We start from the raw sequence: 19,870 nt of genomic DNA, 5'->3' as shown, positions 1-19,870 counted from the left end.
TATTAATTTCTGTGTATAACTTAACTTCAGAATTTCGTTCTTAAGGTCCATCGAATTAAGCATTACCAGGCAATCACCTGGTAATTTTCTCGCTCTCGCTTTCGCCGACTTCACCCCAATTCTGAAAACATTTAAGATGGAATAGTCCACATTTTCCTCTTTAATATTTAACCATCTGGCCAATTCACTCACTATTTTCTTCCTTATGTTTTCGTTCGCTTCCACCGGAATCCCGCGGAATTTAAGATTAAGCTGCTTTTGCCTAAGTTCTAACATAGCAATATTGTCCAGCATTTCCTCCTGGACTCTATTCAGATCGCCTATATCCTCTTTGGCTTTCTCTATTTCCTTCTTTGATTGTTTGACTTCTTTCTGAACTCTCTTTACTGAATTTTCTATTGTTTTAGATTTACTAGACAATTCTTTTAATTGTTCTGACAGCTCTCCTACTACCTTCTCAAATTTTTGATCCATGGACTCTTGCAGGTCCCCAATTTTTTTTTCAATATTCTGTTCACTTTGCCTTATCTCTTTTTTAATTTCTAATAATAAGCTTTCCCATTCCTTTCCTTCCTCCTGTTTTGAGTGCCTTCTTTCACTTGGTGTTACGCTCCCTTTAACTGGCTTCATTTTACTTTAAATTTACAATCTGCTGTTATTTAAGTTTACAATCTGCTATTATTTTCACAGCCACCAGGGGGCTCTAATCCCTCTTATCTTGTTAATTTCCACCTTACAACCTTATTTGCGCCTATAGGTGGCGCCAATTACTTTGTGGAGAGCGTCTATCAGCAGTTCAGTTCAACAGTCCCTTCTCTTTGCTTTCAATTTCTTTGTTCACCAGCGTCCCACAGTTACTTTCGATTTCTTTGTTTCAGACCCTTCTCTCTCCTCGCTACTTTGTAGATCCTAAGAAGTCACTTTAATAACCTTTCTAATGTCCGTCCAATATCAACCAGTTTAAGGAGATTGTCCTTAAGACTAAACAAAAGTTCACCTGTAAAGTAAAACCCCCCTCCCTCCCAAAAGGCTCCCCAAAACGCAGTCCAGCAGTTCGGCAGTTTATAATCACCCTTCTTCTCCGCGGTGTTTTCAACCCCTCTGCGATAGTCCAACAGTGATCAAACGATGTTTGTAATCCAGGGGAGTCAAACGATGTTTGTAATCCAGGGGGTCGGTACCCCTATTTCTTTCGACGCCTGCCGGTTCGGTCTTCTACTGCTTGCCGGTTTGGTCTTCTTGTTCTCGTACAAGGGGGGGGAGAGTATGTTTTCCGAGACTCAGGGACCCTCAACGGAGCAGATTTTAAGCTCCGCACAGCACCCTAAATCCAGAGCAGCCTTTCTCTTTCCTCGCCGCTATGCCCGTTTCTTTTCCTTACTCTGTTCTCCGTTCGTGGCGCGGCGGCGGACCACTCTAAAGCTTCTGCAGTTCTTTTACAGTTTTCTCTCCCTTTATTTACTTCACCCCCGTCAGATCTTTGGTTTCTGCTTACTCTCAACCCTTTCTCCTTTATTTTCCTCTGTTACCACCTTCCGATCGTCCCGGTACTTTACCTTCCCGAGTAATCAGTCAGAAAAAGCAATTTACTCACTTCACAGGTACGTTACTTTCTTTTTCGCCTTGCACAGTCATGCCCAGCGCCATTTTCACGCCAGAGTAAGGACGGACTCCCTTTTTGCGTCTCTTACTCCCATCCGAATTTCAATGTCCAATCTTCGGGTGCAGGCAGCTCCGATCTTTTCCACTGTCCCGCTCTTCTTCTATCTCTTAATCTTTTATTTGGAAGCGGGCTGCTTTCATCTGGATCTCGAGGCTTTGCGCCGTTGGGGGGGTGCGATGTTCCCGTGTCGCGTCCGCTTCTCACCCTTTTCCCGAAGTCTAGGCTCAGACTTTGGGTACGGGGTGCAGCAAATGACGCCGCCGGGTTCACTGAACCTCAAGGTAACCCCCCTTGAGGTGACCGGGTCCGCGTAGCCCTTGCGCGACCCCTTTTTTCCCCCAGTGCGCTCGGAATTCCCGGAGGGAAAATTCCACGATCCGATGATGGCCGCAGCTCCACCGAATAGGTTGTTGTTGTTGTTGTTGGGGTTGTTGCATCACACTGTTGACTCATGTTGAACTTATGGTCTACTAACACTCGTCGATCCTTTTCGCATGTACTACTGGCAATCTAGGTGTCCCCCATCTTATGCTTGTGCAGCTGGTTCTTCCTGCATAAGTATAGAACCTTACATTTCTCCCAATTGAAATTCATTTTGTTAGTTTTGGCTGCTGGCTTTGGTTGGCTCAGTTCTCCAATCTGTTAAGGTCATCTTGAATCCTGATTCTGTTTTCTGCAACATTAGCTACCCCTCCCACTTTGGTGTCATCTGCTAATTTGATAAGCATCCCCTCAATCCTTTCATCCAAGTCATTTATAAAGATGTTTACCAACAATGGGCCCAGGACAGAACCCTGTGGCACCCCACGTGCCACATTTTTCCAGGATGATGAGGAGTCATTAGTGAGCACTCATTGGGTTCAATCAGTCAACCAGCTGCAAATCCACCTAACAGATACCTTGTCTAGCCCACATTTTATGAGCTTATCCGCAAGAAGATCATGGGGGACTTTGTCAAAAGCCTTACTGAAATCAAGATACACTATGTCCATAGCATTCTCCTGATCCACCAATCTCTCCCCACCAGGAGAAACTGAGCACATAAAAATGCAAAGTGTGAGATGAATTGTTAGATTTGTATAGATTGCAGATCAGATTTTTCAAAAAATAAATAATTCCAGAGATGTCATTTATTTCAGTGCTGTTAATCTACCAGTACAGGACATAAGCAAATATCCCATTATCTATACAAGGGTTTAGTCCCTAAAGAGCGGAAATCTTATAGTATGGGTGACAGGGAGTGTCTTCTTTACATCTTAGCATATCTGGAACCAAGAGAGCCAAGGAACCTGGGCTAAAGAGTGTTTCAGATTATACATTCTTTTAAAAAAGAAAAAGTGTTGTGGGTTGGATCTACCAAAGCCATACCTTTCCCAAAGACTTCTTTCTATTCAATGAAACTTCTCTTTCACCTCTTCCCCTGTCCTCTTCATGACCACCCCCCAAATAGTTTCTGGAAGGGTGTGGGAAAACCAGAGCAGATTTGCGGCATGTGGTGTGTGGGGTGAGGAGGAGAGGAAGTCCTTTTGCAGAGGCAGACGTCCTTGTGCTAAGGAGGCGACACTGTTGAATATGTAACTGTGTTTTTATTGCCCTTTTGCATATGTGTGGTGTTATACCTGCAATGACTCATTCACAGAAGTCCTCATCCAATGCTGCAGTCAGGGACGGAGGGAGATGCATGTGTGAACTAGCCCTCAGGGAGGAGTCAGGAGGCCACTTACGTGTTACCAAAAATAAGACAACGTGGGCCATGGCAGAGTTTAAGGGAACCCAATGCAACAGCTGTACTAGCGGAGGCTTGTTTCACAACAGCTGAATCCATTGTTCAACAGTCTTTAGCAGCTGGCATCCGTCTCACAGCCCATTTCTTTCCTTCCAGCAAACCAGCCCAGCTGCCTCCCGATCCTCTCTCTACTAAACTCAGCTGATAAAGGACTTGGCTTCTGGGGGGACCACAGTTTCCCAAAATGGAAAAGTTCCTAGATTTCAGCCCAAACCACTCTTTGCTGACATTGCTCCTCCTTGCATGCCTGAGCCACCTGACCTTGGCCCAATATGAACATTGGCCGCACAACCCTGAGCAACACCCTCAGCAGCAGCCGCCTCCCCTGCCAGCTGACGTCCCTCATATCCAGCTGCGGTTGTCAGGGCAGAAGAGGAAGCACAACGAAGGGCGGGTGGAAGTCTTCTACAACGGAGAGTGGGGCACCGTGTGTGATGACGACTTCACCATCCACGCCGCACATGTGGTCTGTCGGCAGCTGGGCTACGTGGAGTCCGTGTCCTGGAGCCCTGCTTCTAAATATGGCAAGGGAGAAGGTAAGGCTTTTCCTTGTTCCTGTGCATGAAGAGCATTTGCTTTCTCCTGCCTTCTGCTAGCAAACATTCGCCCAGATGCAAGGAACCCTTTTCATACACATTTTCTTAGGGGTCCACATAGCAGTGGTGGGCAGAGCAATGGATGTGACTCTTAGCCTTTGTAGAGCAGGTTACAATGCAGGCAAACAAAAGCCAGAGGTTTCTACCCACACCTCTCCATCTGCACAAGCAAGAAGCTTTATCTACAGTTCAAGGTTGCATTCCATCCAGACAAAAGCACTTGTGGGGGTGGAGCAGGGTGTATCCTGGACAGGGGGGTGTCCTATGGAGAACCCCAAGAACTGGATAGAGAGCAACTCCTGCAGCCAAGTAGGTGCCAAACGTCTTGCTCTGCTTTCCTTTGGGCCACATCAGTGAGACTCAGAGGGGGGTCATGTTGTCTGGCCAGCCCAGGACCTCCATACACACTGCCCAAGCTTGCGTGCTGCTAATGCAGTGGTTTGACTTCACCCCCAGAGGCACACTCCATTGTCTCTCAAGACAGATGGGTGCCAACAACAACAATTTATGAAGAAGAAGCAGAAACCAAACTTCAGCAAACCTATCCCTTTTTAAGAAAACTCTTATAGCCCTCCTCCTCCTCTGTGTAAGGCAATCTGAGAGAGCTATGTCTCAGACGTAATCCAGGTCTCCGTTAGTGGCTCTGATTTGGCTTTCCAATGACGAGCAACAACTGGTTGCACTGCTGTCAACAACGACAACAAACCACTAGGTCCTTGTGTTTGATCACTGGGTTTGCACCACTTTCGGTGAAAATAGAGCTAAGGATGGGTCAGACTTCAGTTCCTGGACCATGATGGAAAAGATGGTGTCAAAAACATTTCCCCAGAAATTTTGCACTGTACTGTGGGCTCAGCATTCATGAAAAAAGGAATAATTCCCAACCCTTTCCAACACAGTGTGGATAAAATCTTGTTTATTGGTTTGGATGGCACAAGATTAGATTGGGGTGAGCATTCCCTTCCAGATCAGCAGATTATATAAGCAAACCATTCACCCTTTCTGTTATGGCTAGGGGCCTCAAAGATGGACATATCTGGGGCCTCTATGGGCCTCTGAGACAGCCTGCATTTGCATCATTATCATGCCCATCAACCCCCATCATTAAATGAGATAGAGGTATTATTGTTGCCTTGATCCCACCCACCCCTCCAAGTAACTTGAGGTGGTGTACACAGCCCCACCTGCCAGGGACTGAGAGTCAGATCCCTCTCCATCAGGTGATGGAGGCAAGAACTCTGAACCTGAAAGGGAAAGGCATGCAGGGCCAGCCCAGAGGCACTGCTGCCAATTGACCATGTACCCGCCTACCACCCCATCCTAAGGATGCAGCATTGCTATCCTCTGACTCGACTGTGGAAGACTCTGGAAGGCCTGTACTTCCTCTGCTCTGTTGAAGTAGGAGATTACTAGAGAGGGATGGAACCTTTTAATTAGAGCAGCATTTTTGCAACACAGGTGATATCAACAATTAGGTTGCCAGCAGCCTGGTGGGCTTGCTATAAAAGGGCTGGGTTTCCGTTTGTTCATTGATGGAGCAACTTTGGAGGTCTGCATCTAGCCTGAATCCTACCAGAACCTTGTCCTGCACTGCAGTGGAGCCTTGGTCACGCTGCATAGCAGGACACCTCCACCTTTTAGCTTCACAACCACTCTACAACGTAGGTTAGACCCTTTTGTTGCCTGAAGCAGCCCCAAGTGGCATCCCACTTCCACTCCAGCTAGGGCTAGTACTTTAAAAATCCTTGTTGCCCCATTCAGAAACTAATTGCTGCCTATCTATCTTCCACCTTTCATGGTGCTGCCTGAAGATGGTCACTTCACCCTGAGGTATGATAGGGCCACTGCCAGCTTAGGTTGAGAGAGACAGACAGACTGGCTTAAAGTCATCTTGTACTGTAAGCCTTATGCTGAGTGGTGGTTTTAACCCAAGTCTCTCTGCTTTAAGTCCCAAACTATAGCCGCTATACCACATATCCTGATACCCCCCTCTCCATTTAGATGACTCAGTCAGTGGTTAAACTGAACCCCCTCCACAGCTGTTTATTGAATAGCTAGTGCCTTTGGATAGATGTGAAAGCTGCTAAATATAGAAGGATATTTTTTCAGCCTGGATAATTGGAGGCTGTGGACCTAATCAGCAAAACTAGTGGAATTTGGTGACATTGCTGCTTTGTGAAGTGACACTTGCAGGTTTCAATGGAGGAACCTGTGATAAAGGTCACTTTATCCCGACCCTTGATACAGCACCATCAGATGATTGACACAGAAAGGAGGGGGGAGTGAGGGTTTGTGCAGTGTCCAGTCATGTGCCTCTGGAAAGCCCATGAGCAGGACATGAGAACTATCGCACTCCATGTTCCCCAGCCACTGGTGTTCAGAGACATGCTGATACTGGAGGTATTATATAGCAATCTTGTCTAGCAGCCATGTATGGCCTTATCTTCCTTTGAAAGCTGCCCAGGTTGGTGGCCTTCAATATACCTGTATATTGCATGGGGTCCTCAGGCCTTTTTTTTGGCAGTCCTCAGTAATATTTGATGCCCCCTGCCCCAACAGCCCTTGCACTGCCCTCCCAAAGCCAGGTAAGCAAGGTGCTGGGCTTTGGGAAGAAGGTGCAGGGGCTCTGACAGGGTCCTAGAGTCCTCCAGGCTCCTTCTCAAAGCCTAGTTAATGCTTTGACAGCTTTGGGGAGAAGGTGGGAGGGCTCTAGGACCCTGCCAGAGCCTTGCACCTTCTTCTGGGAGGGGCCGTCAAATTTTGGCCTTGCTCCTCCCTGAGTTCTATCTCAAAGTACTCTCGCAGCCCACTTGTTATGAAAAGTTGGACCACCCTGATATCTTGGAAGGAGAATATATGACCACTCAGCCACAGTAATCGAAATGTGTGGCACGGTTGCACGATCTTTATTTCTTGTATTTCCTCTGCAGGCAGAATCTGGTTAGACAATGTCCACTGTAATGGCAGGAGAGGCTTCATTGGCTGTATGCACCTCTAATGGCTGGGGCGTATCAGACTGCAAACACACCGAGGATGTGGGTGTGGTCTGCAGTGAAAAGACGAATCCCTGGCTTCAAGTTTGATGACTCCCTGCTCAACCAAATAGAGGTAAGCACAGCTCAGTATTAAACAGGGCTTAGCCCCTGAAGCTCCAGCTGCTTAGACCTGTGAGAACAAGTTGCCTCCAATTCATTTGGCAAACCATTGTTGTAGTCAGGGTGCCACAGTTCTCAAGTTCCATATTGTTCATTTATCAACATTTATCCATGTTGATAAATGAACAATAAAATATGGATTAAGGTAGGATGCACCTTTAGGCCGTGTTTGCAAACTTGGGTTCTGCAGATCTAGGCTGGTGCTAAAAACAAGTCAGAGGCAGTGTATCTGTCGGCAGATTTAGGGTAGGTGTTTTCCACAGCAGGATTCCAGAATCAATGTTCAGGGCTAAACCCTGGAGCAGCAGGTGGGAGCAGCTCTATGATCAGACAAGGATAGAAGGCAGGCTCCTTGTATTTATTTTACACTATACAAAATGTACAAAATACATTGTACATAGGGTAAATATAGATGCCTCTTCAACCATGTGTGGGCTTTTCTGTTATAGGGTAGCTCTCCTCCTCAACTGACTCTTTTCTAACACATGTACCTGACTCTGATTCCAGTGAGGGTTTTCCCCTTCACCCGTTGACTTTATTTACCGTGTTTCTCATAATATAAGACGTGCCTATAATATAAGCCATGGCAGGATTTTGAAGCAATCCAAAAATATAAGACATACCCCGAAAATAAGACGCCTGGAGCCACGTGCCAGCGGGACGCAGCACGAGCCGCCTCCTCCTCCTGCTGGCTTCCGGAGGCTCGGGGCGCTCAGTGCAGCGCTGCTGGGCGCCGACCCGGCAAGCCGCCTCCTCACCCCTCCTGCCGCCGCGGCTCGGGGCGCTCCGTGCGGCGCTGCTGGGCGCCGACCGGCAAGCCGCTCTCCCCCTCTGCTGGCGGTCTCGGGGCGCTCCGTGCGGCGCTGCTGGGCGCGACCCGCAAGCCGCCTCTCCCCCTCCTGCCGCCGCGTCTCGGGGCGCTCCCGTGCGGCGACTGCTGGGCGCCGACCCGGCAAGCCGCCTCCTCCCCCTTCCTGCCGCCGCGGCTCGGGACGCTCCGTGCGGCGCTGCTGGGCGCCGAACCCGGCAAGCCGCCTCCTCCCCCCTCGTGCCGCCGCGTCTCGGGGCGCTCCGGCGGCGCTGCTGGGCGCCGACCTGGCAAGCAGCCTCCTCCCCCTCCCTGCTGGCGCGTCTCGGGGCGCTCCGTGCGGCGCTGCTGGGCGCCGACCCGGCAAGCCGCCTCCTCCTGCCCTCCTGCCGCCGGTCCTGGGCGCTCCGTGCGGCGCGGCTGGGCGCCGACCCGGCAAGCCGCCTCCTCGCCCCTCCCTGCCGCTGCGTCTCGGGGCGCTACGTGCGGCGCTGCTGGGCGCCGACCCGGCAAGCCGCCCTCCTCGCCCTCCTGCCGCCGCGTCTTGGGCGCTCCGTGCGGCGCTGCTGGGCGCCGACCCGGCAAGCCGCCCTCCTCCCCCTCGTGCCGCCGCGTCTCGGGCGCTCCGTGCGGCGCTGCTGGGCGCCGACCTGGCAAGCCGCCTCCTCCCCCTCCTGCTGGCGCGTCTCGGGGCGCTCCGTGCGGCGCTGCTGGGCGCCGACCCGGCAAGCCGCCTCCTCGCCCTCCTGCCGCCGCGGTCTGGGGCGCTCCGTGCGGCGCTGCTGGGCGCCGACCCGGCAAGCCGCCTCCTCGCCCTCCTGCCGCCGCGTCTCGGGGCGCTCCGTGCGGCGCTGCTGGGCGCCGACCCGGCAAGCCGCCCTCCTCGCCCTCCTGCCGCTGCGTCTCGGGGCGCTCCGTGCGGCGTGCTGGGCGCCGACCCGGCAAGCCGCCTCCTCGCCCTCCTGCCGCCGCGTCTTGGGGCGCTCCGTGCGGCGCTGCTGGGCGCCGACCGGCAAGCCGCCTCCTCGCCCCTCCTGCCGCCGCGTCTCGGGGCGCTCAGTGCGGCGCTGCTGGGCGCCGACCCGGCAAGCCGCTTCCTCCTCCTCCTGCTGGCGCGTCTCGGGGCGCTCCGTGCGGCGCTGCTGGGCGCCAACCCGGCAAGCCGCCTCCTCGCCCTCCTGCCGCCGCGTCTCGGGGCGCTCCGTGCGGCGCTGCTGGGCGCCGACCCGGCAAGCCGCTTCCTCCTCCTCCTGTCGCGGCTCAGGGTGCTCCGCATGGCGCTGCTGGGCACTTTGCCAGTACTTCAGCAGCAGCACCAACAGCCAGTTCCGGGTGCCAAGCCGCCAGCAGGAAGAGGAGGAGGCTTGCCAGGTCGGCGCCCACCGCCCCGAGCCTCCGGGAGTCAGCAGGAGGAGGAGGTGGCCTGCCGGGTCGGCGCCAAGCAGGGCAGTGTGCCCGCCCCAAGACAGCTGGACCAAGCAGCAGCAACACCGGCCGCGGCCAAGAGGAGGCAGGTGCCCAGAACTATACAGTACTTAATTTAAAAAAAATAAGACACCCCCGAAAATAAGCCATAAGCTTATTTTCTTAAGTAAATAAATATAAGACGGTCGTCTTATTTTATGAGAAACACGGTAAAGATACCTACAATGCTTTTACATTTAAATCAGGTGACCAGGTGGAAATAAGACAGAAGGTGCAGATCACTCTGCACAGTTGGCAGGAGGGAGGTGTTCATGATTCTCACAAGGGCTGGCCAATCAACAGCTGGATTCTCATGGAAGGAGGAACAGCCTATTGCTCCCAGGTTCAACTTAGTTTGGTGGTTTGGCTATCTTTCCCAAGGGAGTAAGTATAGATTCCACTTACTGCCCAGTGAGATACGTACTACTGTACTTCACCCTAGATTCTCCATATGCCTCTTTGGGGATGTTGTATTAGAGAAGCACCAAGCATGATTAGAATGCCTTTTGCTCTCTTCCTTGAATGTGTGGGCTTTTTTCATTCCACCCTGGTTCTCTTAGAGATGACATCAACTTGGGGAGGTCACAGAATCACTCTGGGTAGTCACATGGCTTCCCAGGGCAACATTTGCATTCTCAGAGCAGAGACTGGGGAAAAAGATGGATGTTAGACAAAGGTCAGCTCTCTCTGGAATGCTTCATATATTTAATCATTGCAAGTCAGCTTCTCTGCCTACTGCTTTTCCATTTGCTAAGGATTGAAGTGTATGGGGTTAATTCAAGGCCATTCCATTCTACCCTGATGAATCAGTTTACACTGACCTAACTCTTCCTAGGAACTTGAAAAATATACAGCTTTGGGGGGGAGATGGGGAAATGAATTATCTGCGTAGGAGGTTGGAGGAGCAGAGGCCTTGCTTGTGTATATATCCGAACATTCACAGGCCTCTGGTTGATCTGGTGCCTGTTGCATCCATACATTGCCATTTTGTGTCTTGCATTCATGAATTGATCTGGAACACTGGTGGGAAAACTCATTGAAGTTCACACTGTCCTATGCTTAGCTTCATCCTTGATCAAAGGCTTCAAATCTGGTATATCCTGTGCTTTTTTTCTGGAGGTACTCAAGGGTATGCAGTACCTGCACATTTCCCCCCCAAATGTTAAAAGTGTGGTACTTGCTGTAAACAACTTCATAGTGAGTACCAGTACACACACACACAGAGAGAGACACAGACACACACACGCACACACACACACACAGAGAGGAGAGAGAGGAGAGAGACGGAGAGAGAGAGAGAGAGAGAGAGAATATTGGGTATTTCCAATTTGGAAAAAAAGAGTTCAGGTAGCAGGTCTGTGGGATTTTTTTGCTTGAGTCCCTGGAGACTCAGTTAGCATTCAACTTGGACTCTAAACAGATGGTGACCACTCTCACAAGCCAAGGAAAAATCACCTTGGAGTGATTTCTGCTTCGACCAGGGGTGGAGAACATTTTTCAGCTGAAAAGCCACATTTCCCTCTGGTACAGTCATACCTCGCGTTGCGTCCACTTCATGTTGCGCCTTTTCGCGTTACATCCCACGGCAACCGAGGAGTACCGGAATGAGTTACTTCTGGGTTTCATTGCTCGCGCCCTGCGCAGAAGCACCAAATCGCACTGTACGCCTGCACAGACACACTGCTTCGAGTGCGGGCATTTCCCGTCCATAACATGAGATACCATTGTATATGTTTGTGGGGCCACATGGCAGTGGTGGGCAGAAGCTGGAAGCAAAAGTGAGCAGAGCAACAAAAGAAAATTGAGCATTGGACAGTAGTTTGGTCTTTACAACACTCAGTCTCTCATCTCTGTCCTTCATCAGATAAGCAAGAGGCATTACAGTAGAAACCTCGCTTCCCGAATGCCTCCACTGTCGTATGTTTTGGTTCTTGAAAGCCGAAAACCCAGAATTAAATGCTTCCATTTTCGAACATTTTTCGGAACCCGAACATGTGACATGGCTTCCGCTGAGTGCAAGAAGCTCTTGCAACCAATGGGAAGCCACGCCTCGGTTTTTCAAATGTTTCGGAAGTGTAACGGGCTTCTGGAACAGATTTTGTTCGAGAACTGAGGTACCACTGTATCAAAGTTCAAGGACCACATTCCAACCAGGCAAAAACATTTGGGGAGTGAAGCAGGGGCCAGTGAGGGGTATGGCTGGGGAAGAATCCAAAGTGCCAGATAGAGAGGAATGATGGACCAAATTTGGCCCCTGACCTGAAGTTCCCCATCCCTGCATCAGACCATAAGCACAGCAGGAGGCCTCCTGCCTCATAATGAGTATGGAAACCAGTCACTGATAGCTCTTAAAACATGGACGGGCCTAGTCTGTTTTATCCCGTGCCCTAATTTCATGTGGTCTTTGGCCTAGTTTCATGTGTGTGACAAAAGGCACAAAACAGTGTATGAGAGAGAGAAAAGGGTGATGGGCAGAGAGGGAAGGAAAAGGTGCTGCTGCAGCCACAACTGGTTGTGGCTTTACGTACCACCAGCATGTGACCTACTACAGGTTACCCCCAAGGAAATGTGGCTAGCAGCAGCAGCAGCAGCAAAAGGGTTCCTGCTCCTGTCTTAAAGGTGTGGTTGATACAGGAGTGGGGAAAGAAGCAAGTTGTGGAGTCATCATGATAGACATTGGATGGTAAGGTTGGCTGAAGGTTAGTCTGACTTCTTTGGATTTTGGGTTTGCCCTGGTTCTTCTGCAGGCTGTGGAGGCTGGTCCATTAGAGCAAGTGGGGCACTGCCCCACTAATCTCCGCCTTTCCTTAACCAGCCCTCATTTGCCTGCCTTCCTACTTACAACCAGCCTAAGGGGTGGAATTGCCTGACACCTTCCCCCTCCTCCTAAGTCTCAGGGCTTGTCCATGCCTCCATTTGCCCTGCCGTTTTCCCCTGGGGAAAACCTTCAACTTACCACTGAATTAGACCAAATGGCAATTGCGTTTCCTGTGGATTGCTGTTTGTTCTGATTCATCAGTAAAGAGCATCTTTTCCAGGGTAAAGCTGTGGAGTAAATGCAAAACTGCTCTGAGCCATGCTTTCTAGGCATGGGACAAGCATAGCAAGGAGGGGGATAGCAACCAAACCTGAAGTAGGTGGCTGTGCCTGTCATTGGCTCAGTCTCCCTGCCTTCCAGTTCCTGTGGACTCGCACTGCCTGCATCACCTGCTTCCTACTCTTGTCTTCTCAACCTGAGTATGGTTTGACCAAACAGTCCATAGGTCTCTCAGGCTCTCTTCTCCAGTGGATACTTAACTTTTGAAAACCTGCCCTTGGATTTTTCAATGCTTGGGGAAGGGGGAAGCAAAAGGAAACTTTACAGCAGTGTTTCTGCTGCAGAAATTTCAGCCTGTCTCTGTGAGTCAACAGACTACTCCCCTTTGGTCTTTTTTTAACTAGTCTGAGAGTGGCATCATATCTTCCGTGGCCACTTGCTCCCTTCAAGCAGCCGTGCTCTCAGCACGTGGCGCTGTGCTGTCCCAGATCCGGCAGTGGATGTCTGTGCATGTGGATGCAAAGCCTCAGACGTTTCTTCCCTTAACACCACAGGGATTCTTCTGTAATGGAAAAGCTGACCATTACTGACAAGATAGCTGCTTAAGTTATTACCATTCATTGTACTGTAAAGATTAAAAAACCACCTTATCAGCTCATCAAAAAGTATTGTGCTGTGCAACTCTATTTGACTGTTGTAACAACCACCACCATTTCTTACCCCTGAGGTTTCTGGAATATGTAACAACAGAAATGCAGAATCAATTTTTTTAAACATATGTATTATTTGTTGCAGTCCAGCCCTAAAGACCCCACTGCCCTCCCCCCGCAGTCAAAAAGAAGTTTGCCTGAATTAGATATTGCGTTGCTTTCCAAGGATGATTAGGACATTAGGTACATGGGAAGCTGCCTTACAGTAAGTCCGGCCCACTGGTCTATTCTAGCTCAGTATTGTCAACACTGACTGGCAGCAGCTCTCCAGGATTTCAGGCAGGAGTCTTGCCTAACTGGAGATGCACTTCATACCTAAGAATTGTAGTTGGTGGTAGGAAGGGCCGTAGCAGAGTAGTATAGCATCTGCTTGGCTTGCCACACGATCAGTTGCCTGGTAATCATGGCTTGCCACTTTGCCATGCTACCCAGCAATTTAACTGGCATAGGAAATAGGACCCTGCTATTTATATTTTACAAAATTGTCACACACACACATGTGCGCATGCACACACATACACAGATGTTTCTTAAAATAATCTCCCAGACATTCCTTTAAAAAAAATTAGTTGTTGACCTTTGCCCTTTTCTGCTTAATATAGGTCTATGTTTCTAAATATATGAAGCCACTGTGTAAACAGAATGGCTCTGAATTCTAGCAGCATTCCAGCTGTGAATAGATTCAGGTACAGGTGTAATAGGACCTAGATCTCAGGTCCAACATTTATATCTAGGCACTGTGGGGTTAATAAGAAATAGGGGTACACATATATAGGAGAGTTAAGCTGCCCCCAGTCATGAGGAGAGCAATCAAGAATTCAAAGGTCCACTAATGATCTAAGGTTGAAAATAAGAATAAATCATGGCATTCAATCTTAGATAATTAACAGAGCATCAACATATTGATTCCACACCTCCTGGGCAGCTTAATCTTCTCATTTATAGAAGAATGTCAAAACAGCTACTAAGATGACCAACTACAAGAATGAGGGTGTTTTAGAAGGAGCTTATTTTTAAACTTCAGTTGCTTATTTTTCAGTTCTTACTCTTCAGTTAGGTGTTACAGGTTTCTAGACTAAATGGCAATGTTCAGCTTATTTCCAGTTTGGTTACTTCAGTTCCTCAACTTGGTTGTTTCATAGGTGCTACACTGGGCTTTTTTTTCATCCAGAACTCACTGAAACTCAGTTCCAGCACCTCCAAGGTGGGTGACATTGCCATTCTAAAAGAACAAGGGGGAGGTTCATGGTGAGCTCCAGCACCTCTTTTTCTAGGAAAAAATAGCACTAGTGCTACAGCTTAATATTTTGGCTCTTAAAGAAGGTGGAACCTTCTGTCTGTTTCCCAAACTCTTCTCACTCCCACTCATGAGGTACCTCTAGAAGTATAACAGACCCAGGATGCCCCCCCCCCCCGGTGACTGGATTTGGATTCTTCTCTTCCTAGAAGATCTCTCCCCTCCTGACTGACATGGGACCCAAGGAGACTTTATCCTCACAGCTTCTCCTTCTCCAACTCAAGCCCCCCAGTCCACTCCTCTCTGAATACTCTCCCAAGACACCACACAATGTCTTCCTATCTAAGCTATGAGGCTCCTTTCTCTAGCTGGATATATTTTCCTCAGAGTGGCTGTCGCACACAGACCAGAACTGACCATGCCTGACTCTCCTTCTCTCCCTCTTGCTCTCTCTTAATCCACATCCCCATCTGAATTCTTTCTCAGAATCGGTTCCTTTATTCTCCCTCCCAAAGCGCTGGCTCCACCCCCCTCTTGGTAGCCAATCAGAGAGAGGCTCCAGCCCTCTGGTGGAATTTCAAGGCACTGCGTCACCACACTCTGGTCTGGCTAAGATGTCTGTCACAAAGGTATTCCTGTTATTTGTTCACCCCACACTTTTCAGTGCATTTCTGTTTATAGTTGTTTAAAGTGGATTTGTTGCATTACGACAGAGCACTTTGATCCACTTCAGTTGCGCAAACCAAAATTTCTGATATGTACTTGAATCCTTTCCACAGAATATAACCACACACACACCAAACACACACCACGTTCCCTCTCCCCCTACTGCCTATTCACCCATTCCTCTCTCACAAACAGAGATACCCATTTGCACTCTTAAGTCTACAGTTTTTCTGCTGTTAGTGCCGTTCCCTCCCTCCTCTTCACTGCTTCCTACCAACACCCCGTGTATCCTGAGGCCTTGTATGCTTAGCACTTCTTGTTCTTTTTAAACTTCTGAGCAGTTGGAATGCTCCTAATACATTCCACAGCACCCTCACCAAATGAAACGATGGCTAGAGAGGGAGGACCCCATTTCCATCAGCTGGAGGTGGAACCTTTGCAGTCAACAGCTAAAGGATTTCCCAAGAATGCAGCCTGTGTCAGGTTCTTTCAACTTTATTTGAAGAGGCAGTGTGCATATGTGCACACAAAACTGACAACCACAATTCGGGGAGGGGAGAACAGAACGCCCTGTACACTTCCATATGATATTTCAGCTTGCCTTGGTCTGGTCATAGCCTTACCCCTTGCCAGTTATCCATACTTGCAGGTGGAGACTTGCAACACACATGCAGCATATCCCTCCCCACTCCTGTTCAGGGCTCTAAGCGGTTTGCAGCAGGAGCCAAATGGGAATAGGTGGGGAGGGATGAAAAGTCAACTATTTTATTCCCTACTCCAGTGTTTTTCAACCACTGTTCCGTGGCACACTAGTGTGCCGCGAGATGTTGCCTGGTGTGCCGTGGGAAAAAATTGTGTTTATTTGATTCCTATTCAAGAGAATTACTTTATATATAGTCAATATAGGCACAGAGTTAATTTTTTAAACATTTTCTAATGGTGGTGTGCCTCGTGATTTTTTTCATAAAACAAGTGTGCCCTTGCCCAAAAAGGTTGAAAAACACTGCCCTACTCCACCAAAAGCTTTATCTGCTGTGCTACATAGCACTAAAGCATGGGTGACTGACCTGCGCCCTCAAATGTTGCTGGACTCCAAATCACATCAGCCCCAGCCAGCATGGCCAATGGTCAGTGATGGTGGAGCTGGTGTCCAACAACGTCTGGAGGGTCTCAGATAGGGAAAGAAGGACCTGTTGGTTTGGTTATCTAGGGGCTCATCCACCCTTAACCTTTTGTCCCATTGCTTTCTAGGCACAGGTCCATGCTTTAAAGCACTGTGTTTGAGGGGGCCTCCCCCAGAAGCACTTTCTCCACAAAAACCACTCTTTAATGCTGAATCGGAACAATCGACAATGGCTGCTTACCCGTTTTGGTGGTGAGTGGCAGTTGTGGCCCACTGCAGCACCCCCCAAAGCCCACAGAGCCTTGTCATGTGTCTGTGACTATTGTCGCACCTCCCCAGTCGCCACAGAGCATTGTGGGCACCGCCAGGCCCACAGTTCAAATTCAGCGACTCAGGAGGCAGGGCTTGGGGACCGCACCTGAGAATCCTAGACTTCACTCAGGTCCTCTCACTGGGCATAAAGCAGGCCGACGCTGCTTGTAGCAGCCTAGTCAGCCCTGGAGCTCACCCCCACCCCCTTTATCAATGCTGTTTCTCATGTGTGTTTCCTTTCCTTTCAACCTTTTCCTTTCCACCTCTGCAGGCTTTGCTATGGTCTTTTGACTGTTGCCGTATTCGGAGCCGGGAAGGAATTTCCCCTGCCCGGCAAGTTTTGCCTTCCCCGTAGCACTAGGTTTAGGCCTTGGGCAGAATCCTTTAGTCCATCCTTGACCGGGGTGGGCGTGAAGTGGTGACCCACCCCCTCTGCGGCAGCAATTACAGGGTACCCCATTAAAGGGGTCTTGAGGGGAAGTCTCTGTCCATAGAGCCAGAGGTTGTTGGCTAGCGGGCCATGCAGCTTCCCCCAGCCTTTGGGTCGGCCCATCTGCATAAACCCACGTTTTGCGATGGATCCTTCTACCCAACCAGACCCTGTCATGCCTCAGTCCCCTGCAAGAGGTCTGGGAGGTCTACACACCCACTGCCTATGCCAAGGTTCACCAGCATCTGAAATCAGTAAAGTGTGGCCTTTAAATCCCAGTTGTCGTGTCTATTCTTTTATCCCTCTAGTCAGCATGCAATTTGGGTTTTCCCATGGATTGTTTGCTCTGATTCAGAAGTAAAGAGTGGGGTTTTGTTAAGAAAGCACCAAGACAAAAAAGCACTTGAACATGACCCCCCCAGACACCCTCAATATTTCGTAGGACAGAAGTCTGACCTATCTTGGGTGGTGCCACTTTGTCGCCCAGCTATCTGGACCATCAACAGGAATGGTTGTTGTAATTTAGAGATACTTTCTTATAGTGATAATCCCTGGGGGCTCCCCTGGGTGGGGAGCCAAGAGCAGAAAGAGAGAGGAGCTCCAGCAGAAACTGTTTTTGGTAACTATACAGTATTTGTTTGGCAATAATACATGATATTAATTTCCACTTTGTTGTTACCTTCAAGTGACTTAACCCCTAATTTATGACTCCAGCTTCAGTATTAGAAGTGTTGCCGGGTGCAGTGCTGCTCTTAAGGGTTCCTGCCAGCAGATCGTCGAGATACTCTATTAAATTCCCCTCTCCCAGTCTTCCATTCCTCCCCTGCAACAGTCAGACGGTGTTACATGAGCATTAAGTATGTTCGCTCCTCATTGGGCTGTTTTGGGTTTCTTTCCTAGGGTTTTCCTATACTTCTGCAAACTTGCTAACGCTTCTGTCATGCCCATGTCTGGTGCAGTTCTACTAACTCACAGTTGGAGAACTGAGTTTGCTATTAGTTTATAATACGATGAAGATGATAGGTGCTTGCTGTAGAACAAGAAAGTATTTCAATGCATTTCCCTGCTTCTCATGTTTACTTTCTATCACGTTATGGGAATATCTTACATTTTCTGAATTTTTTATCCATTCTGTGTTTTGTTGTAAGTTCCTATGACCACTAGCTGAGAAAACAGGCTGACAAATCCAGTGCTTCTAATCACAAGTATACTTCCCAATGGTACATATGCCCATAACACTCATATAACTACTGCCAGAAAAAATGTTGTGAATGTGGTGTATGAGTGCAGGGATGGAAGATAATTCTGTGATCACAGGTTGAAATGTGTATGTAGCCTGATGATGATGATGACAGCAGCTGCCACTGACGTGGCCCTTATGTCATGTCTGAGATGGTGTAGTTAGGCGAGACACTCTGAAGGTACATACGTAAATGTACTTGGTGTGAAATTCCCTGGATTCTTCAGCTTCTTGAAGATTGCTGTGTCTGTCCAGACCCATGGGAAAATTCAGACAGAGGAATGGGATACCCCCAAGCAAACGTTGTGCCAGGCAAAATGATCACAATGTTCAGAGGAGGTTCCCTTTTCCCAATAAGATTTTATTAAGACCTTTTATAATACATTGCAATAAAAAAAAACTAATAAAAAGCAGATAAAGAGAAAGGAAGAAGAATGCAAAGTCCTTTCTCACAGAGAGAGGTGAACCCCCTTCCAGCTCTCATCCAGGAGCTTCCCTCCCTTCTCCCAGCCTCCCACCCCGACTCTCTTCCCTGCCTCTCCCACAGGGTCCTTCACCCCCATCTACATGCAAACCCCTCGTTAAACCTGAGTGTATGACAACAAGAAACACAAAAGAACAGAGCAAAGCAGAAGCAAGAACAAAGGAAAGAAGGAAAAGAAAAGATAACAAAGGGATAAAATATTAAAGGAATAAGAAAATAATAAAAGAATGGAAAAGAAACAAGTAAGAAGGACTTCCATTATCCATCTGTCAGTTGTATATACAAGAGAACTTCAAAATATCCAGCTGTTCCACCCATGGCTAGTTGATTCCCCCCCAGTCTTCTAGTCTGGGCATCTCAAGGCATTCGTTGGGAATGTTCAGAGACAGGTTCAATGGTAGAGCACCTGCTTTGCATCCAATGGGTTTCAGGTTTACTCCTAGGGCCACCTGAATTAAAAGATCAGGTAGCAGGTGATGGGCAGAGCTGTACCTGAGACCCTAGAAAGGTCTGCCAGTCGAAGAAGAAATTGTTTGCCATTTGACATCATGCTAATCATACCAGCTTGGCATGAATGAGGAGAACAAGATCCAGCGGGCCTTGGGTTTATGTGCTTCCCGCTCTCCTCCTTCCATGCAGATGGGAGGAGGTGAGAAGCTTTTGCTTAATGCTACTTTGTATCACCTGAACTCACAAACTTTATGGCTGGTGTTAGCCAACCTGGTACTCATCGGATGCTGTTAGATATTAAACTCCCTCAGCCCCCGCCATCATGGCTAATGCTCGGGGATGATTTATTTTATTTATTCTGGCATTCTATATAAGTGTGTACAGGGTTCTCCCCCTCCCACACAACAACCTGTTAGGGTGAGAGACAGTGACTGGCCCAAAGGTCACCCAGTGAACTATGGTTTCAAACAAGGTCACCCAGTGAACTATGGTTTCCTTGAAGCTGCCTTGTCCTAAACTAACCATAGTTAACTACAGTTCTGGGTTTGGACAATATGACAAGTTGTGATTAACCAAAATGAAAATGAAAGCTGCTTAACTCCTGTTCCTGACTGTGAAAGAAAAGGAGAGATGGAGCGGGGAGTGTGCAGACCAAAAAGGCATTACTGTGGCTCATTTCTGCCACACTAAACTGGTTTAGCATACCATA

General features: G+C 48.8%; 1 protein-coding gene across 1 annotated transcript in view; it reads left to right on the top strand.

Moving 5' to 3' along the window:
- Positions 1-19,870, top strand: part of LOXL2 (lysyl oxidase like 2) — an 86,415-nt gene that overhangs the window by 15,920 nt on the left and 50,625 nt on the right. The window contains 4 exon segments of the mRNA XM_033171437.1: positions 3,546-3,985; positions 6,976-7,010; positions 7,012-7,104; positions 7,106-7,153. Coding sequence (XP_033027328.1) covers positions 3,634-3,985; positions 6,976-7,010; positions 7,012-7,104; positions 7,106-7,153 — 528 coding nt within the window. The 5' untranslated portion in view covers positions 3,546-3,633.

Source organism: Lacerta agilis, chromosome 15, assembly GCF_009819535.1.
Source record: "Lacerta agilis isolate rLacAgi1 chromosome 15, rLacAgi1.pri, whole genome shotgun sequence".
Classification (NCBI taxonomy): Eukaryota; Metazoa; Chordata; class Lepidosauria; order Squamata; family Lacertidae; genus Lacerta; species Lacerta agilis.
This window is presented reverse-complemented; position numbering and strand designations above follow the sequence as displayed.